Here is a 17,232-nt window from a genome sequence, read left to right as displayed (position 1 = left end):
ACCCTCCGAACGTGGTTGGTGTGAACTGGCACGTCACGCCCATTTTGCTATGTTTCTAACAACTGATTGGAGGGCCTGTCCTCTGGTCATATCTCTCCATGCCATATCGCGCTCGGAAGGCAGTGCTAAGCATTATGGGATACGTAGTTTAAGAATGAAGCCCCTTTCCATGTGTATACCGTTTTAAGAACGATTTTAGAGGAATACAGAACTACATTTCCCAGGCTGCTTTTAAGGAGGCGTTTAACCTGTCGATCAGCTGAAATACGCAGGTTCTTTCAAGTTTACAAGTTTTGCTCCTGCACTTCAAGAGATGACAGAGGGAACGTGAGTACAATTGTTTACAATTTGTAAATGCTTATGTTTTAAAATCACGAAGATATTAAATGATATATTCATTTTATTATTAACGTTAAACAGTAACTAATATATTAATTATGACGTTTTAGGTTTTCATTCATCATAATATGCATATCTGTAGATGCTATCTTTATAACAACATATGATTTATGAAGTCATGAAACACTGCTAGGTGTTTATTTGTTTATTTATTTTTTGAGAAACACAATGTAAATGTATTTCTACAGTGCTGTTTTGTTCTGACAAACTTAACTATAATTTAAATAAATTAATGAAAGTCTTTTTATTGTTATTGTTAGATGCACATCAGTTTAAAAAAAAATGTGTGTTATGTTAAATGCTTGAAAAGTGTTACTGTACTACTGTTACTCTGCCCATCCAAGTGTAACATTTAAAGATTTGATTCAGGTGTTTGCGGAGAAGGGGAGGCCCCTATAAGACCGAGCCAGTGACAGATCTCAGCCGCTGGAGGTTGAGTAATGTGGAGGGCAGACAGAGCTGGAGGTACATTGAGGAGGCAGACGGCGTGGACAGACAGCAGAGCATGCTGGAATCTCACTCTCTGGGACTGGACACGGTAAGCATTAACATTACAGACAAGTATACTGCAACTCTTATATTAATTTTCATGTCTAATCTGTTCTTCCTGACCCCAGGGTGAGTTCATCTCAGCATCCCCTGCCGCACACACTGCAGTAGAAGCTGCACTGAAGGGAATGGACTTCTACAGCCGTCTCCAGGCTGAAGATGGACACTGGGCTGGGGATTATGGTGGACCTCTTTTCTTACTTCCAGGTCATTCATTTATACTGAGCCATTTGGACAGACTTTCTTTGTTTTGTCATTAGATGAAATTAAATATTCTGATAATATATACATAATAAATTATGCATAATATAAATAAGTATTATCAGTTGAGCATTACATGACTTTTTATTTTTTTGTCTGATTAACCCATGCATTATTAAGGTTAAAATTTGCCTTTAATAAAGTAAATAATAATGTTACTGAGAAAGAGAGAATTTTTAAAGTTGAACTGTCTATTTGTTGATGGTTTTCAGGACTGCTCATAACCTGTCATATTGCTAAGATCCCTCTGCCAGATGCATGGAGGCAGGAAATGGTTAGATACCTCCGCTCTGTGCAGCTGCCTGACGGAGGCTGGGGCCTGTGAGTATTAAAAACATTGTTTTTTATTATATGGGGTGAATCTCATGATTCCTGCAAGGAGCATCCAGATTATATTTCACAAATCAAAAGAATAAAATAAGAAATTATCCCATTATTATAATCCAAAAAAGAGAGAAGGAAATCAAATGTATTACTGTAATTTAGGAATAATGGGTTTTTTTTGTCAAAAATTTTTCTCCATTGTCTTGCCTTCTAATCTAGTTATCTATTAAACCTGGCATTGTGCACTATGAATACCATTGGCTCATTAACAAATTACTTTGTTCCCCTTTTTTTGAGTTGCTTTGGATAAAAACATCTATTAATTGCATAGTAAATTCATCTGAAGAAGATATTTTGAAGTTGCCGGTAACCAAACATTTTTAATTTCCATGACTTGCATTGCATGGACAAAAAAATACAACGAGACTCAACGGGAACAGAAACCGTTTGCATACAAACATTCTTCAAAATATCTTTCCCTGTTCCTTTACTGTTTAACTTCACTGGGATAATCATTGAATTGTTACTTTTGCACACATATTTATTTTCCAGGCACGTTGAAGATAAGTCTACTGTTTTCGGAACAGCCTTGAATTACACCACCCTGAGAATTCTGGGAGTTGGGCCTGATGATCCAGATATGGTTCGCGCAAGGAATATTTTACACAGCAAAGGTCTGCGATTGCTGATAAACAAACATTTACTTGGATGTTCATATGTAACAAAACCCAATAAATGAAATAATATGATATTCAGTTTCAGTATTGTCTCGCTCTGTTACAGGTGGTGCGGTCGGTATACCCTCCTGGGGGAAATTCTGGTTGGCCATCCTCAATGTATACAGCTGGGAAGGGATGAATACGCTCTTTCCAGAGATGTGGTATCCCGAGACTTCATCCGTTTACAAATAAAGTGTCGTGTTTTTTTTTTTTTTTTAACATTAGTTAGATATCCTTTCACAATTCTTTTCCATCAGGCTGTTCCCTTCCTGGGTGCCGGCACATCCCTCCACTTTATGGTGCCACTGTCGGCAGGTCTACCTGCCCATGAGCTACTGTTATGCGGTCAGGCTGTCTGCCGATGAAGATCCACTGATTCTCAGTTTAAGACAGGTAAAGTTTCACAGTGCTACCACTAGAGGCCACTCGGAGACCACATTAAATCAGACATGTTCGCCTGAACTAATACTATCTAGTCACAGTTGTTTGTTTTTTGGGTGTTAAACAGGAGCTCTATGTCCAGGAGTACTCGACTATTGACTGGCCAGCTCAGAGGAACAACATTGCAGCTTGTGACTTGTACACACCTCACAGCACCTTGCTTACTATCGCTTATTGTGAGAGAAGTGTAATATCTCTGTAAAATAATAATCCTTTTCATTTCAGTGAAGTCACATAACACTATCAAACTTGATCTTACAGTGATCTTGAATGTGTATGAAGCTCATCACAGCACTATGCTGAGAGAAAAAGCAGTGAATGAGCTTTATGACCATATTAAAGCAGACGATCGCTTCACTAAGTGTATCAGCATTGGCCCGGTGAGAGAAAAGAGTATACATTTGATATTATGTAATGTCATATTGACTCTATTCATCCATATTTCTGGTTTTATTGTGTGCAGTTTCTCTGTACATGCTTGATCAGAACTGTTCATTAATAATAATTCGGTCTTAAATATTGTTTACAAAAATAGCTTCCTGTTTTGTCAGATTTCGAAAACGATCAATATGTTGGTACGCTGGTATGTGGATGGACCCACATCACCTGCCTTTCAAGAGCATGTATCAAGGATTCCTGACTATCTATGGTTTGTGGTCTGATTTTAGTCATTTCCTGCTTATAATGAATAATAATAATAATTTTCTTTTTGTCATTTCAATTTTTTTTCAATGCTCCAGGCTGGGTTTGGATGGTATGAAAATGCAGGTGAGATGTTGTCATTATGAAGAACATTTCATCTGATCAGTTAAATGTTATTATTAACAGTATGAATAACAATTCTCACTCACATTATTAATTTTTTTCCCATCAGGGTACAAATGGATCACAGCTGTGGGATACTGCATTTGCAGTACAAGCATTTCTTGAGGTATTGTATCTTTATAAATAAAACCAAAACTGGCGCATAGCTGATGATTAATCAGTTGGCCTTGTTTTCTGAACAGGCAGGTGCCCAGGACATCCCCAGGTTTACAGAGTGCCTCAAACAAGCCCATCATTTCTTTGATCTGACCCAGGTGACAATGATTCATTGAAATCTTATCCATCCATCTATCTGTCGGAAATTTAATAATTTGGTTTCTATATTTTTTATTATTATAGATCAAAGATAATCCTCCAGAATATGAGAAGTATTATAGACAAATGAACAAGGTAAACTTTTGGGTATTTCATTTCAATCTTCTCAACCATTCTTAAATGAATGGTTTATGTATAGGTTTATACCGTTTTACTCCATTGCTGTATGTCTGTATTTATGTAGCACCGTGGTCCTGTGAGGCAATACATTTCGTTCCACTCTATGTCCACACATGTAGCAGAATGACGATAAAGCTCAACATGAACTTGAATGAGTGTGTGTTTGTGTGATTCAGGGAGGTTTTCCCTTCAGCACGCGGGACTGTGGTTGGATAGTTGCGGACTGCACAGCGGAAGGACTGAAATCTGTGATGCTGCTGCAGGAGCAGTGCGGTTTCCTCACAGAAACAATTCCCGCTGAAAGACTCTGTGATGCTGTCAATGTGGTAAAAGACGAGTTTACAGTTCGACATGTTTAACATTCTGTCTGTGTCTTATCAGTGCAGAGCCACAATAATCTGATTTACACTACACTTCTTATAGCAACAATCCCCTTGGAGCAATCTAGAGTTAAGTGTCTTGCTCAAGGGCACAGTGTGCTTAAGCCACTATGCAACACAGAGAATCTTTATGACTCAAATCTCATCAACTCACAGCACAGACAGTGTCAGATCCTATTAAGAGGGTCTTTACTCCCCATTTTTAATCTCAGTCTTTCAAAAAATTTATTTTTCTCTGTTCACTGAGTATTTAAATGTATGTTAATTATATTCAGTAATTATTCATAGGCTTATATAATATATTCTCACTTCTCTAATGTTCATGCATGGCTCATCTTTCCAATGAAATTGCACAGTGAAATGCATCCAAACTAACAGTGTGTGTCAGAATAAACACACATGTATCAAATTGTACCAAAAGGTTTGGAGGGTGCAGAATTTTTTTTTTTAATTATGTCTCTTATTGTCACCAAAGTTGCATTTATTTGATCAAAAATACAGTAGAAACAATAATATTGTGAAATATTATTACGATTTTCAACAGCTGTTCTCTATGATAATGTTGTCATTTATTCTGTGATGGCAAAGCTGAATTTTTAGCAGCCATTACGCAGCCTTCAGTGTCAGATGATCCTTCAGAAATCATTTTAATAAGCCGATTTGGTTCTCAAAAAACATTTCTTATTGCAATGCTAAAAAAAATTTTTTTGCTGCTTAATATTTTTGTAGAAACAGTGATACATTTTTTCATGATTCTTTGATTAATAAAAAGCTGTAATAGAAAAAACAGCATTTATTTGAAATAGTGTCCTTAATGTGTCTTATTCTTTAAATGTGATTTTGTTTCAGCTGCTAAGCATGAGAAATCCTGATGGAGGGTTTGCCACGTATGAGACCAAACGTGGTGGAAAACTGCTGGAGCTGCTGAACCCATCTGAAGTGTTTGGTGAGCATGCAGCAAAATGTCATGTTCAGTAGACTGTATTTTTCATTGGTCTCAACGTGTCTGTTTCTACCTCTTACTCTCCCAGGTGATATAATGATCGACTACACATATGTTGAGTGTACCTCCGCTGTAATGCAGGCACTGAAACACTTTCACAGCGTATATCCTGAGCACAGAGCAGAAGAGATTAGGTACAGCCAAACTAAATATTTCAGCATATTGTGGTTTGAAAAATGGTTTGGTTTAACCACGTCTCTTGATCACATAGGACAACTCTTCAGCAAGGGCTGGACTACTGCAGGAGGGTTCAAAGACCTGATGGCTCATGGGAAGGGTAGGCGTTGGTTCATTTATAATCAGAGACATTATTCTTTTGCTTCTTAGACTGTTTATGAAGTATTCTTCTTGTCTTAGGTCCTGGGGAGTGTGTTTCACGTATGGAGTCTGGTTTGGTCTGGAGGCATTTGCATGTATGGGCCACACTTTCCAAAATGGGTGTGTTATTTGTTTTTCTTCTTAAATTGATCTTCATTTAATAAATCATCAGCTCATATTCTTTTAGCTATATTATTACATATTATTCAGCTCTTTATTTGTCCCTGTAATCGATTTGGTTTGTGTGTTGCAGGTCTGTTTGTGTGGAGGTGAAACGTGCATGTGAGTTCCTGCTGTCGAAGCAGATGGAGGATGGAGGCTGGGGCGAGGACTTCGAGTCATGTGAGCAGCGCCGCTACGTTCAGAGCAAGAACTCACAGATCCACAACACCTGCTGGGCTTTGCTGGGGTTGATGGCTGCCAGGTAACATCAGCAGTAGTTTCTAGATACCTCTACTGTACAGAACTGCCCTCCTGTTCAAAAACTGGGTAAAGCTACCAAACTGACCCACATTGTTTTCTATTCAGTTTAACAAATATCAACAATAGGAAAAATACTAAAGATTCTTGCAAAAACAGAAAGCCTAGCTTGTCAGTGATTTTAAAATACAAAATATGTGAGGTAATAAAAAAATAATAATTATATATATATATATATATATATAAAAAATTATTATTATTAAAATTAGCTGCACAGACACCATGACTATAAATACAAGTAACTGCAAGAAATTATAAATAGTATCTAACATTATTTGTACTTAGTGTAAGTAATATCTATTGTTATTTTTACCTCCTCTGCCTCTCTCTCTCTCTCTCTCTCTCTCTCTCTCTCTTTTTTTTCACTGTTAAACTCAACTTTTTTTTGATGATTTAGAATCAAAATGATTCTTAAATTTGAGTAAATATGACATTTCAGTGTTTGACAGCGTACATTAACTTTTTTCCTGACTCTTTAGTGTTTTTCAAAGTGTTGATTTATGGCAAATTGCATGGAAAACAATGCGGTTCAGTGAGGTTGCTTTTCCAAAACAGGGTTAATTTACTTAAAAGGTGTCATTTTTAGGTACCCTGACATCAGAGAGATGGAGCGAGGCATTCAAGTTCTGATCGACAGGCAGCTGCCCAATGGAGACTGGCCACAGGTAAGCAAAGCTGTTGCTTACATCTTTTCTACAATTCATCTCTTTTGGAGGTCTCTCTCTAATAAAATGTGCTGGGTTGTTTCCTTGTTTTTTAGGAGAACATTTCTGGAGTGTTTAATAAAAGCTGTGCCATCAGCTACACCTCTTACAGGAATGTGTTTCCTGTGTGGACGCTGGGCCGTTTCTCACGGCTCTACCCCTGCAGCCCTCTGGCTGGGAAACTCAAACTCTGAGTCAGATACTGTGTACTTGTGCCTCAAATAAGCAGTATCCAATCAAAGATCATTCTTATTTGAAACAAACCTGTTTGCTGCTCTTTAGAAAGTAGGACTGATTTATCAAAGTCTTTAGAATATTATCTACAGAATGAATATTTGATTCATTTTTGTGCTCTTTTAACCATGGGACCAGGGCGTTGTATCCTGTAGATGATTATGTAATTAAAAGTGATTTCTTGTACTCTTATAATAAATAATTTTATATTTTGGATCTCTGCTTTGTGTCTGATTTATGTTTTATAATCCCCCTCTTGTTTGCACTGACTGAAATCAATTCAGAATAATATTGTTGGGGAAGCCGCATACTGCTCAGTAGTTCAGAATATGCTCTATGTAAAAGAGATGTACAAATTATTATTGTTATTATAATACTTATTATTATTAATAATAAAAAAACATGAATTAAACATGCTAAGTAATGAGGTCACGTGACCTCAATGTAGCCAAAGAAAACACTGACAAATATTTCGTATGTGTTCTGTCCCTCATAATACATTTTTTAATTGTATGCAGAATACATTGTGCAGTTTTAGATAAGTATTTTCATTCTGAGCCAGACTACAGCTCTGCTGAGCTAAGTATTTAGTTCACAGTAAGCTCAGCAAACAAAATATCTACAGCTATTATTATTAGTAGTAAAATAATAATACATTTATGTTGTGTGGGGGCTTTTATTTTGAAACGCTGGAGCACTGTTTCCGTGTTCACGCTGCTCTGGGTTTATGGGTGAAGCCGGTTTAATGAACAGCTGATTTGAATTCTTCACGGAAAATCTTTCAATGTTATACGGTATTGAAGTGCTTTTAGCAGCATGACAGGAAGGAGATATGAATGTTAAAGTCACGGAGTGAATGATGGCGTCAGGATGGCGGCAGCCTCGATCAGTTAGAGCTGCTTTACTCTTTAACACCATCATCATCCTCATCATCTTCATCAGCACCGGCGCACAGACGCACACCTGTGACCATAAAGTGCCCCTGCCAACAGAGGTCAGCCCCTCTTAATTGTCATGTTTTGTCTTCTGGTTCTCAAATATATTTAAGATTCTGCCGCCTTAATAACATGAAAAATGTGACAATCTGCTAACGTATCCTTTATGTTCCACAGAAGAAAGAAAGTGACTTTAAGGTCAATAAATGGAGGCAGAATTTTTTATTTGGGTAAAACAGTTGCTTTAAAAGGCATTTTTCTAGAAGATTAAAGGGACAGTTAACCATAAAATGACAAATATCTCATAATTTGCTCACTTCTTCTGTACTACATAAATAAATTATATCGCAGTCCAAGTTCTTTTTTCTTCTTCTCCATGTTAAATGAAAATCATCCTTCACTGCTCAAATAGTCTATGAAATATTGTTTTACAATATTACTTTGCCAGTACTTAGAATAATATCTGCTGTTTGCCATTCTAGGTCATACATAAAGTGTTTTTGAAGCCAGATCGATTGACCAAAAGAAGCACTGACCAGCAGTTAAAGATCCAAATAGAGTACGACTCCAGCTTGGATGGGTTAGTTATAATTTATTAGTTCATTAGATACAGTAATGACACATTGTCATCCATTGACTTAATATGTTTACTGCTCACACAGGTTAGATGAAGCCAAAAGCAGCCTTGTGAAGGTATTTTGATTTCTGTGGTCAAGGTTTTATCAGTATGTAAAGCTAAATTTTATTTGTTAAATATCGTATATGGACTTTCACTTGTACATATGATGCATGCATTCACACATTATTGATCTCTTCTGCTTTGTTTCAAGGATGAGCTCCTCCCACAGGCTATTGATTATCTCCAGAAGGCCTTCAGGGTTCGTAGACAGTCAGGTCCAATATTACTGAGCAGGTAATTCTCTTCTCAGCTAGTATTGTCTGACATCAAATCCTCTTAAAATTGCACTCAGCCATGTCCTTCTGGACGCTTGGTGGATATTTAATCTCGTTAGTTTCTTTTTTGTAATCCCAATGATTTTTTTCTTAATGGTTAGACAATGTGCAACCAATCAGTACCTTAGGAAAAGAGATGATCCACATCGCTACTGTCAGGGACCATGTGCAGACATCACCAAGTGTGGCCCAGTCGTTGTCCCAGAACAACATTTGCAGGTAGGTCCCCCTCATATTTTTTGGACAAAATCTATTTTCTTTCTTATTTTGTTTATTCATTTTTTATTGCAATGTATTTGCTGCATATAAACCATACAGATTATTAAAAAAAAAATCTTTTTTTCATTTTGGTAGCAATATTCCAGATATATCTATTTCATACTGATGTGAATTACTCAACCAAGCCTATTTATTTCACCCTTTGTTAATTTTGGAATCACTTGATTTCACCCTAAATTACATATAAGGAGCATTGTATGATAATTAAGGTGTCTTTTGATGTCTATTGATGTTTATATATTCAGTTCTGTGTTTGAAATGTTGTTTTATCTGCATAAATATACAGAAGCACCATGCCTACTTAAAGATCCATTTTAAGTGGATTTTTTATGGATAAAATTAGTTCTAATTTTTCTAATTCTGACAAATATAAATATATTGCATGATCATTTTTAATTCATAGAATGAGGTTTCCTTTAGCAATGCAGGGTTTGCAGTGAGTCTGGCAAGTCCTGCGGCCCCGCTGGTCCTCCTGATGGTGAGGGGGTGGTGAGGGCTGATTTTGTGTTGTACGTGAGTGCGATGACCACAGAGCGCTGTGGACAAGAAAACATCGTAGCCTATGCAGCGTACTGCCAGCTGGAGTCTGAGCTGGACAGGTAATCGAATTAAATGGGAATGTAGGTGATTTTAATTTGCTTTAGAGTATACTGTGGAAATAGCTGACAGTAACGGCAGAAATCTCTTAATGTAGGCCCATCGCTGGATATGCCAATCTGTGTCCCAATATGATCTCTACTCAAGCTCAGGAGTTTGAAGGGATGCTGTCCACAGTCAAACACGAGATCATACATGCCCTGGTAAAGACAATGAAACTCTGCACATCCTCATGAGGAGAGCTTTAGAGTTTATCACTGTTGTTATCATATGTTCTGTATGTTTTAAGGGGTTTTCTGCAGGACTCTTTGCGTTTTACCATGATGATGATGGGAAACCTTTGACACCACGTTCTGCAAGCGGTCTACCTGCATACAATGAAAGGTGATGGTTCTGTTTGGATTTTATTTCTGTTTTTGAAATATAATTTAAATAAGAAAAAGTTAATTTTATTCCTTTATCGTAACATTGTGATAATTATATTGGATTATTAATACTGGTTAAAATAATTTTAGTAAAAAAAAAAAAGCATGTTCCCCTGTTATATGTATATAATGGACCTTTGTTGTTAAACTACGGTATATACATAGCACTGTGTTTATTTCTTTCTCTCTCTCTCTCTCCCTCAGTTTAGGGTTGTATCAGTGGAGTGATAAAGTCATCAGAAGAGCGACTCGGCTGTGGGACATCCGTGGAGGCCACATGGTCAGACACACGGTCCATCTTCTGGCCACCCCACGTGTAGTTGTAAGTATTTATTTTTCTTTGAAAATAACAGCATCTAAATAAAGGAACTTAGCTACATGAATTGCTGTGATGTTTTATCAGGAGGAAGCCAGGAGACATTTTAATTGCCCCATTCTAGAGGGCATGGAACTGGAGAACCAGGGAGGTGCTGGCACCGAGTTCAACCACTGGGAAAAACGTCTGTTAGAGGTCCTAAAACCAAATCTTCCCCGGTGGTGTTCATGAACACTTAACTACTTCAGTGTCAGTACTGTCAAAGTACAGTTTTTTTTTTTAATTGCATTGAATTTAGCATGTTTTATTTTAACAGAATGAGGCAATGACTGGATCTCATACACAGAACAGAGTGTTTTCCAGAATTACTTTGGCCATAATGGAGGATACTGGGTAAGAGATGTATTGATGCTCATGGCTAATGCAGGTTATTCACTTACTAAGGTGTAAACTTCTACATTTACAGGTATAGTTAGATTCTGTCTTCATTTACTCACCCTCATGTTCAAACTGTACGCTCTGTGAAACACAAAAGAGGATATTTTAAAGAATGTCGGTAACCAAATAATTTCGGTTCCCATTCACTGCCCACAGTATGGACAAATAATACTATAGAACTCAATGGGACCAGAAACTTTTTAAGCATTCCTCTATATCTATGTATCTATATCTGTATATCTATTTTGTGTATTTGTTTGTAATGTATACATATATATAATATAATATGAAAGAATTTGCATTTTTACCCACCCCTTAAGTGTAATTTAGTTATTTAAGTACTAGAATGCTAAGACTGTCCTATGATTAACTCCTCTCTGTGCTATTTTCTGTTTTAAGGTGGTACAGAGCCAATTATAGTATGGCAGAGAACTTGGAGTGGGGAAGAGGTTTGGGTTGCGACTTTGTGATGAAAAGCTGTAAATTTTGGATAGACCAACATCGCCATACGTAAGCTTTGGTGCATGAGATACGAAATAAAACTTTGTGTACACTTGTGTAAAACTTTGTTTTGTTGTTTTATTAAGTGGACAATGTACTTTTATTTGTTTTGGCAGATGCTTTTATCAAAATGCCATACGACTGCATTTAAAAAAAAAAAACTGTTCATTTCATAAATTCATGTGTTCCCTAGGAATACAAACCCATGTTGCTAGTGGTACAGAAACAAATTAGATTGTGTGTTGTACATTTGTGGCAGTTCTTTATTTCAGATTGATTATTGTATCTCTTCCAGGGAAACTAGGAGTTTCATAGTCTTAAATATAGGTACAACATATTGGTTAAGATTTGGGTCATTGATTGGACATCTGTTCCTAATGTGTTTGAAACAGGAGGCCAACCCTGAGCCCGTACTGTGATTCTGTGAGGAGCGCACCTCTGCAGCTCACCTGCAGGCAGGACCAGCTGGCAGTGGCCGTGTGCAACCTGCAGAAGTTTCCTCATGCGCTTCCTGCAGAGTATCAGGTAAGATCAGCAGAAATCCAGGTAAAAAATCCTCTGTATCTTCCTTCAATTCTTATACATACTGTATTGTGAAAAGCAGTATACACATAAAATTGACTGGTTCTTTACAGATAAATACAAGATCACTGCCTTTATAGAAGGTTGATTTAATGTAATAAACCCTCTCCATCCTTTAGTACTTTGACCTTATCCCTGGTGTCCCTGAGGAAGATTTGCCAGCATACGGAGGGGCTGTAGAGATAGCAGACTACTGTCCTTTTAGCCAGGAGTTTAGTTGGCATGTAGGTGGGGAATACCAGCGCAGCTCATACTGCAGGATACAGGAGAACCAGCCAGGTGACATGCCATTCACTCACATCCTTTCCTCATTTAGAAGTAGAATGGAAGGTCTCCTTTGCTTATTCCTTCTTGTGGTGTTCAGTATTTATTTTTGCATGTAGTTGAGACTATTGGGATTTTGCTTTTTTAGCCACATGGAGAAACTATGGGGTGGAACAGTATGGCCCGGGGTCAGTGTGTCTGTACCAGAAGTCACCATTTGTAATGGAGCAGTGCACCAAAAGAATGACCTACCCAGACTGGGGCAGTGGTTGCTATAAGGTAATAATGTAATGGTAGATCTCATGAGAGATGGGTATTATTGTGACATTATTACAATTCAAAGTAAGTTTTATTTTATTTTTATTTTTTTATAAACCGTAATAAAAGTGTATATTTAAAATGCTTTGTGTTTACTGGCACGTTTAAGTCATTTCTCTTAATGATAGTGTAAAAATATAAGTAAAAATTATTGTAAATAATTAAACCACTGCAACTTAGGAAAATGATGCTTTATGGTACCGAAACTGATTTGTGTTGCAGGTGTCTTGCACAGCCCAAGGGTTGTTGGTCTGGGTGCAGAATGAGTCCTATCCATGTGTTCGTACTGGTCAGGTGATCAACGTGAGCATACGAATGAATGGATGGGTCTACAGTGGACAGCTCATCTGCCCAACCTGCTCTGACTTCTGCAGTGTCTGCCCCCTCCCTCATGAGATCCCCCCTCAAAACACCACCAAGAGTGCCCACTTAGGTAAGTTACTAAATCACCACGTTTATGGCTTTAAGACTATACCACGAGTGGTTGCTTATTGGTGTTGTTTTTATATATACTGTATTTAAACATATAAAATTAGTGTTATTATTATTGATAATGCATATGTATGGATAATGTAGTAAATGAGTAAACATTGACAATTAAATATTCATATTAAATTAAGTATTTTAAATTTTGGTAAGGCAAGTTTATTTATATTGTACATTTCTTACTCAATGGCAATTAAACGTTTTTATAAAAATCATTCTATGAGATGCATAAAAATTACTATAAAAAGTTACAAAAAGAATAAACAAATTACATTTAAATTAAAGAAATATAAAAATGTAAATTCAAATGTAATAAAACTGATTACAAATATTAGGCTATTGTTTAAAAATAAAAATACAATTGACTGAAGCCACCAGTTTTGCCTGTCTGACATAAAATTATTGATAATTATTTATAAACATCAGTTGTGTTAAAATGTAAAATAGGGTGTTTGCCAAAAAAGGCTAATTTCCTTCATATTAAAATAATAATTTTCTTTTCTCAGATCCTTGTTCCAGGTCTTCTTGTTTGGTGGTGAGCTTATGGCAGCTCTTGTTAACACTTACTCCACTGCTGATCGGCTTCCTCCTTTGTGGCCGGGACTGAATTTGTTCATGGTTTATTGGGTGAAAAAGTAGTCTACACTTCCATAGTGTGGTCTGTGATCTGATAACTGTTCTCTCTTTGTGGCGGTGTGGCATGTAGGTGGGATTGAAAAGCCATTGATTGCACTCCTCCTTGCCTGGCTGTCAGGTGCCAGCGAGCTGTTGATCCAATGTGAAGCCATAGTCATGCAAGTTACGTTTATGTAGGTGCTAATTAATGTTCTCTTTGTCTCTCTGATGGACCTGTAGCATTTTGGGTCATGAAATAGGCATCTGGTTGAGAAGGATGAGAGATATTCTCTCTGGTCTTCTGCTCATGGTGCTTGGCTGTTGTTTTGGTAAAATTACTTGCTGGCAATGTTTTGATCAGTGTATATCAGGTCATGTGACTGACGATGCTCGTGATTTTGCATGGAGAAGTGCAGGTGAGATCTCTGTAAAGGTCCGTGCAAGTGCTGATTGAATTTTTTTATTTAAATTTTTTTTTTAATAGAAATTTGAAAGTTGCTGTTGTACAAGATAACTCAGAATGGGTTTAAACGTGTGATTTTATTAATACAGAGATGAGTTCAGAAGCCTGAGATTACATTAAACATCTGGGATTTTTTTGTATTATTACAGGTAATGGTAAATAGAACATTTTTGGATTTTTAGATATTTCAAAAAACAAAACAAAAGAAAGATGTATAATGTAAATGAAGATAAAAATGTCTAGGTCCCTAAAAGTTGGCATTGATCATGGGTCTCTTTATACTGACAGTCAGATGTTCTTGCTTCCATTGAAGCACAAGATGCTCTTTGTATCATTCTCAAGTCATGCTGGAGAACATACGTTTACACACTCTCAAGTTCAAGAGCAGCTCCAGTCAGTTATATTTTACTATCATTAAAATACCATTGCAGTTTTAATTTATATTTTGAATTAGTTTTTATTTTTTATGTTTTGTTTTAGTCTTCTTGCTGTGATCTGTGATTTTTATTTTATTTTTTTATTTCAGTATTAGTTTTTATTTTTATTATTATACTAAGTTTAACTAAATAAAAAATGAAGAATGTTAACTTGGCGACTAAATAAAATAAGTATTTTTCTATTAATTTGATTTCAAGTAACAACCTTTTTAGTTAACTATAATAACCCTGGCTCGACAACGGATGACAAACCAAATACTCAGAAATTAAAACATTTATTTTAATTTTTTATTGAAATGTTCACTCAGATTGTGTTGATATTATATAAATTCTAAGAGATTTTGTATTAAATAAAATTTTAATTAGTGGTCTCAAATGTGTGGACCTTGTTGTACATGTGAGATTTAGTTTATTGCAGTTATTTATTTGACAAAACTGTCATTCTGATTCGGTTTACCTTGAAATGTGTTGCCAGATTTCGGTCCTAAAGGGCTGTCCTACCAAGGCTCCAGATCTTTATAGACTTTGTTGTCTTATAACAATCAACTCACTAAAAGCCCTTGAGAAAAGTGCTTTTTATAGACCTTTATATGAGATCAGATGACAGCAGCATTTTGATAAGTATCTTTTTTTTATGATCCTGTTATAGAATTTGTCATGGTGTCAATTCACTACATTAGCAAGGTACAATTAGTAGTGCTGACCTTTATTTTAAATAGAAAATCTGGCACAGATATGCCATTTAAAAAACTTTTGCAGGTGTTGCAAAAAAGAAGGTGTTGATTATTGTCCCGCTGAAGCCACATTGTAACTTGCTTTGTTAATGCATTCAAAATGTAGCCAATAATAAAAAAAATGAAATTGGGGACAAATACCAAGGAGTTGCACTGTATATGTGATTGTTTAGAGACTAGATTGTTACTTGTGATAGAGGACTAGTGAAGGTGTCTGTTATGTAATTTTCTGGTATTTTACTTGTTCTTTTTTATCTTATAATATTAAATGAGTAGAAGATTTTAACCCTTTGCTGTTCATAACTTCTTAGTATTACATTTTTTAGCTTCTTTTTGTTAGGTAATACAATGCTTTCACTTTAGGACACAGTATTAGTTGCTGAGAGACAAACATGGCAGCTTTAAATACAACATTAATTTAGAGCCTTTACGTATGGAATGTCGTGTAAATATGTTTCTATTGAAGTACTGACTGCTGATGTGTTTATTTTATTTTGCATTTTAAGCGTACTGTCTGATGAAGAGATTTATTGTGAAATATGGAGCAAATGAGATTCCACATTTCATAGTGAAACACTAAAATATGGTGTGATTATGGTATGAATTCATATTTACTGTATGTATGTGGAGTTGGAGTTTATATTCTGAAATGTTGGACTGAATGAGTCTTACTGTTTTAACTGAAGGAGTTTTGTACTTCCAATCAAACCTCAACTGAAATGCCTTTCCTTTCATGGTATTTACTCAAGGACAGCATGAGCATATCGTTTTAACATTTTGTCTGAACATAATTTTTTAGATTGAAAGCAAACTTTTGTGTTTTGCTCATAGGAGACCCTTTTCTTGAAAATTGTAATCATCACTGTGAGCATTGACACTTAGTAGCATTCAAACATTTACAAACATACATAATTTATGTAATTGTGCTTTTTCTGTTTATATATATATATATAAATATCACTGTTATACAACCTGTTTTCATTATTTGTGTTGTTGCTGCATAAATAGCAATTCTTTATAAATTGTAACCTTGTAATTTGACAATGCTTATATTTGAATGTCTCATGTTAAATCCTCATGACCTCTTGTGGTCTTGAACCATTTCAATTGAGATTATCTTGAAAATTACAGGATATTTGACATTCTAATCAATTATCAGAAGAAATGTGATATTCTTTTTTGTTTGTCTTTTTTATGTCCCAGTGTTGTGCAATGACTTGTACTGCTTAGACCAAACATTTCATTAGATGTCTTTGGGTGCCGTTTTCTTTATTTCACTTATTTTATTTATTTATTAATTAATTTAATAAATGATTTCTGAATGTTTCGGTTGGAAAATATAGTAATGTGTGGAATCAGACAAACCATCTCTTTTGATAAAAATTGGATTCTACAACTAGTAAAAATGCATATAAATGACTATTATAAGAGAATAACATCCTACAGCCAGAAATTGAAAATGCCAAGCCATGAGACTGTTGTAAGAAGACCAAAGACAAGTCTATGCAGAACTAAAAATCTACCACATTATCACACATTAGTTTTTTCTCCATGTTTTGTATTGTATATGGTACATCAGTGCTGTTTTAATTATACACAATTAAAAGAGATGTTAACAGTCATCCTGTTGAGACATAATTTGCATTGTTTACAATTATTTCCCCAATAAAATCATTTATGCTTTATATGAATTATGACAATTTATTTTTTACTTTACCTTTTAAGTCAATGTTTGAAAGTGGTAAAATCCCATCTATACATGATTTTACTTGTGTTAAAAGTGCATAAATTATACTGTATACATTCTTCATAAAGT

General features: G+C 35.7%; 2 protein-coding genes across 2 annotated transcripts; both read left to right on the top strand.

Annotated features, from left to right (window-relative positions):
* Nucleotides 1–258: 258 nt before the first annotated feature.
* Nucleotides 259–7,288, top strand: lss (lanosterol synthase (2,3-oxidosqualene-lanosterol cyclase)). The gene is made up of 22 exons (XM_026271491.1): nt 259–327; nt 769–937; nt 1,017–1,155; nt 1,422–1,530; nt 2,086–2,207; nt 2,317–2,413; nt 2,510–2,645; nt 2,761–2,869; nt 2,955–3,073; nt 3,245–3,342; nt 3,434–3,461; nt 3,568–3,624; nt 3,701–3,772; nt 3,858–3,908; nt 4,130–4,279; nt 5,183–5,279; nt 5,365–5,470; nt 5,548–5,613; nt 5,694–5,774; nt 5,908–6,078; nt 6,721–6,799; nt 6,895–7,288. Exons 1-22 carry the CDS (start codon nt 314–316, stop codon nt 7,030–7,032), a joined length of 2,208 nt encoding a protein of 735 aa, XP_026127276.1. The 5' UTR covers nt 259–313; the 3' UTR covers nt 7,033–7,288.
* A 487-nt stretch (nt 7,289–7,775) lies between these two features.
* On the top strand, nt 7,776–17,101 carry lmln (leishmanolysin-like (metallopeptidase M8 family)). The gene is made up of 17 exons (XM_026271490.1): nt 7,776–8,066; nt 8,490–8,587; nt 8,670–8,700; nt 8,838–8,920; nt 9,063–9,180; nt 9,661–9,839; nt 9,935–10,040; nt 10,127–10,221; nt 10,467–10,584; nt 10,666–10,773; nt 10,895–10,971; nt 11,416–11,526; nt 11,910–12,042; nt 12,219–12,378; nt 12,512–12,642; nt 12,904–13,114; nt 13,674–17,101. Exons 1-17 carry the CDS (start codon nt 7,929–7,931, stop codon nt 13,772–13,774), a joined length of 1,998 nt encoding a protein of 665 aa, XP_026127275.1. The 5' UTR covers nt 7,776–7,928; the 3' UTR covers nt 13,775–17,101.
* The last annotated feature ends 131 nt before the right edge of the window (nt 17,102–17,232 follow it).

Source organism: Carassius auratus, chromosome 9, assembly GCF_003368295.1.
Source record: "Carassius auratus strain Wakin chromosome 9, ASM336829v1, whole genome shotgun sequence".
Classification (NCBI taxonomy): Eukaryota; Metazoa; Chordata; class Actinopteri; order Cypriniformes; family Cyprinidae; genus Carassius; species Carassius auratus.
Note: the sequence above shows the minus strand (reverse complement) of the source record. Positions and strands in the feature narration are given on the sequence as shown.

Coding starts and splice junctions, on each gene's coding strand:
- lss (XM_026271491.1), top strand. Junction 1,156..1,421: donor ACCTCTTTTCTTACTTCCAG/GTCATTCATTTA, acceptor GATGGTTTTCAG/GACTGCTCATAACCTGTCAT. Junction 4,280..5,182: donor TCTGTGATGCTGTCAATGTG/GTAAAAGACGAG, acceptor ATTTTGTTTCAG/CTGCTAAGCATGAGAAATCC.
- lmln (XM_026271490.1), top strand. CDS start 7,929: ATGATGGCGTCAGGATGGCGGCAGCCTCGATCAGTTAGAGCTGCTTTA. Junction 8,701..8,837: donor CCAAAAGCAGCCTTGTGAAG/GTATTTTGATTT, acceptor CTTTGTTTCAAG/GATGAGCTCCTCCCACAGGC. Junction 9,181..9,660: donor TCCCAGAACAACATTTGCAG/GTAGGTCCCCCT, acceptor GGTTTCCTTTAG/CAATGCAGGGTTTGCAGTGA.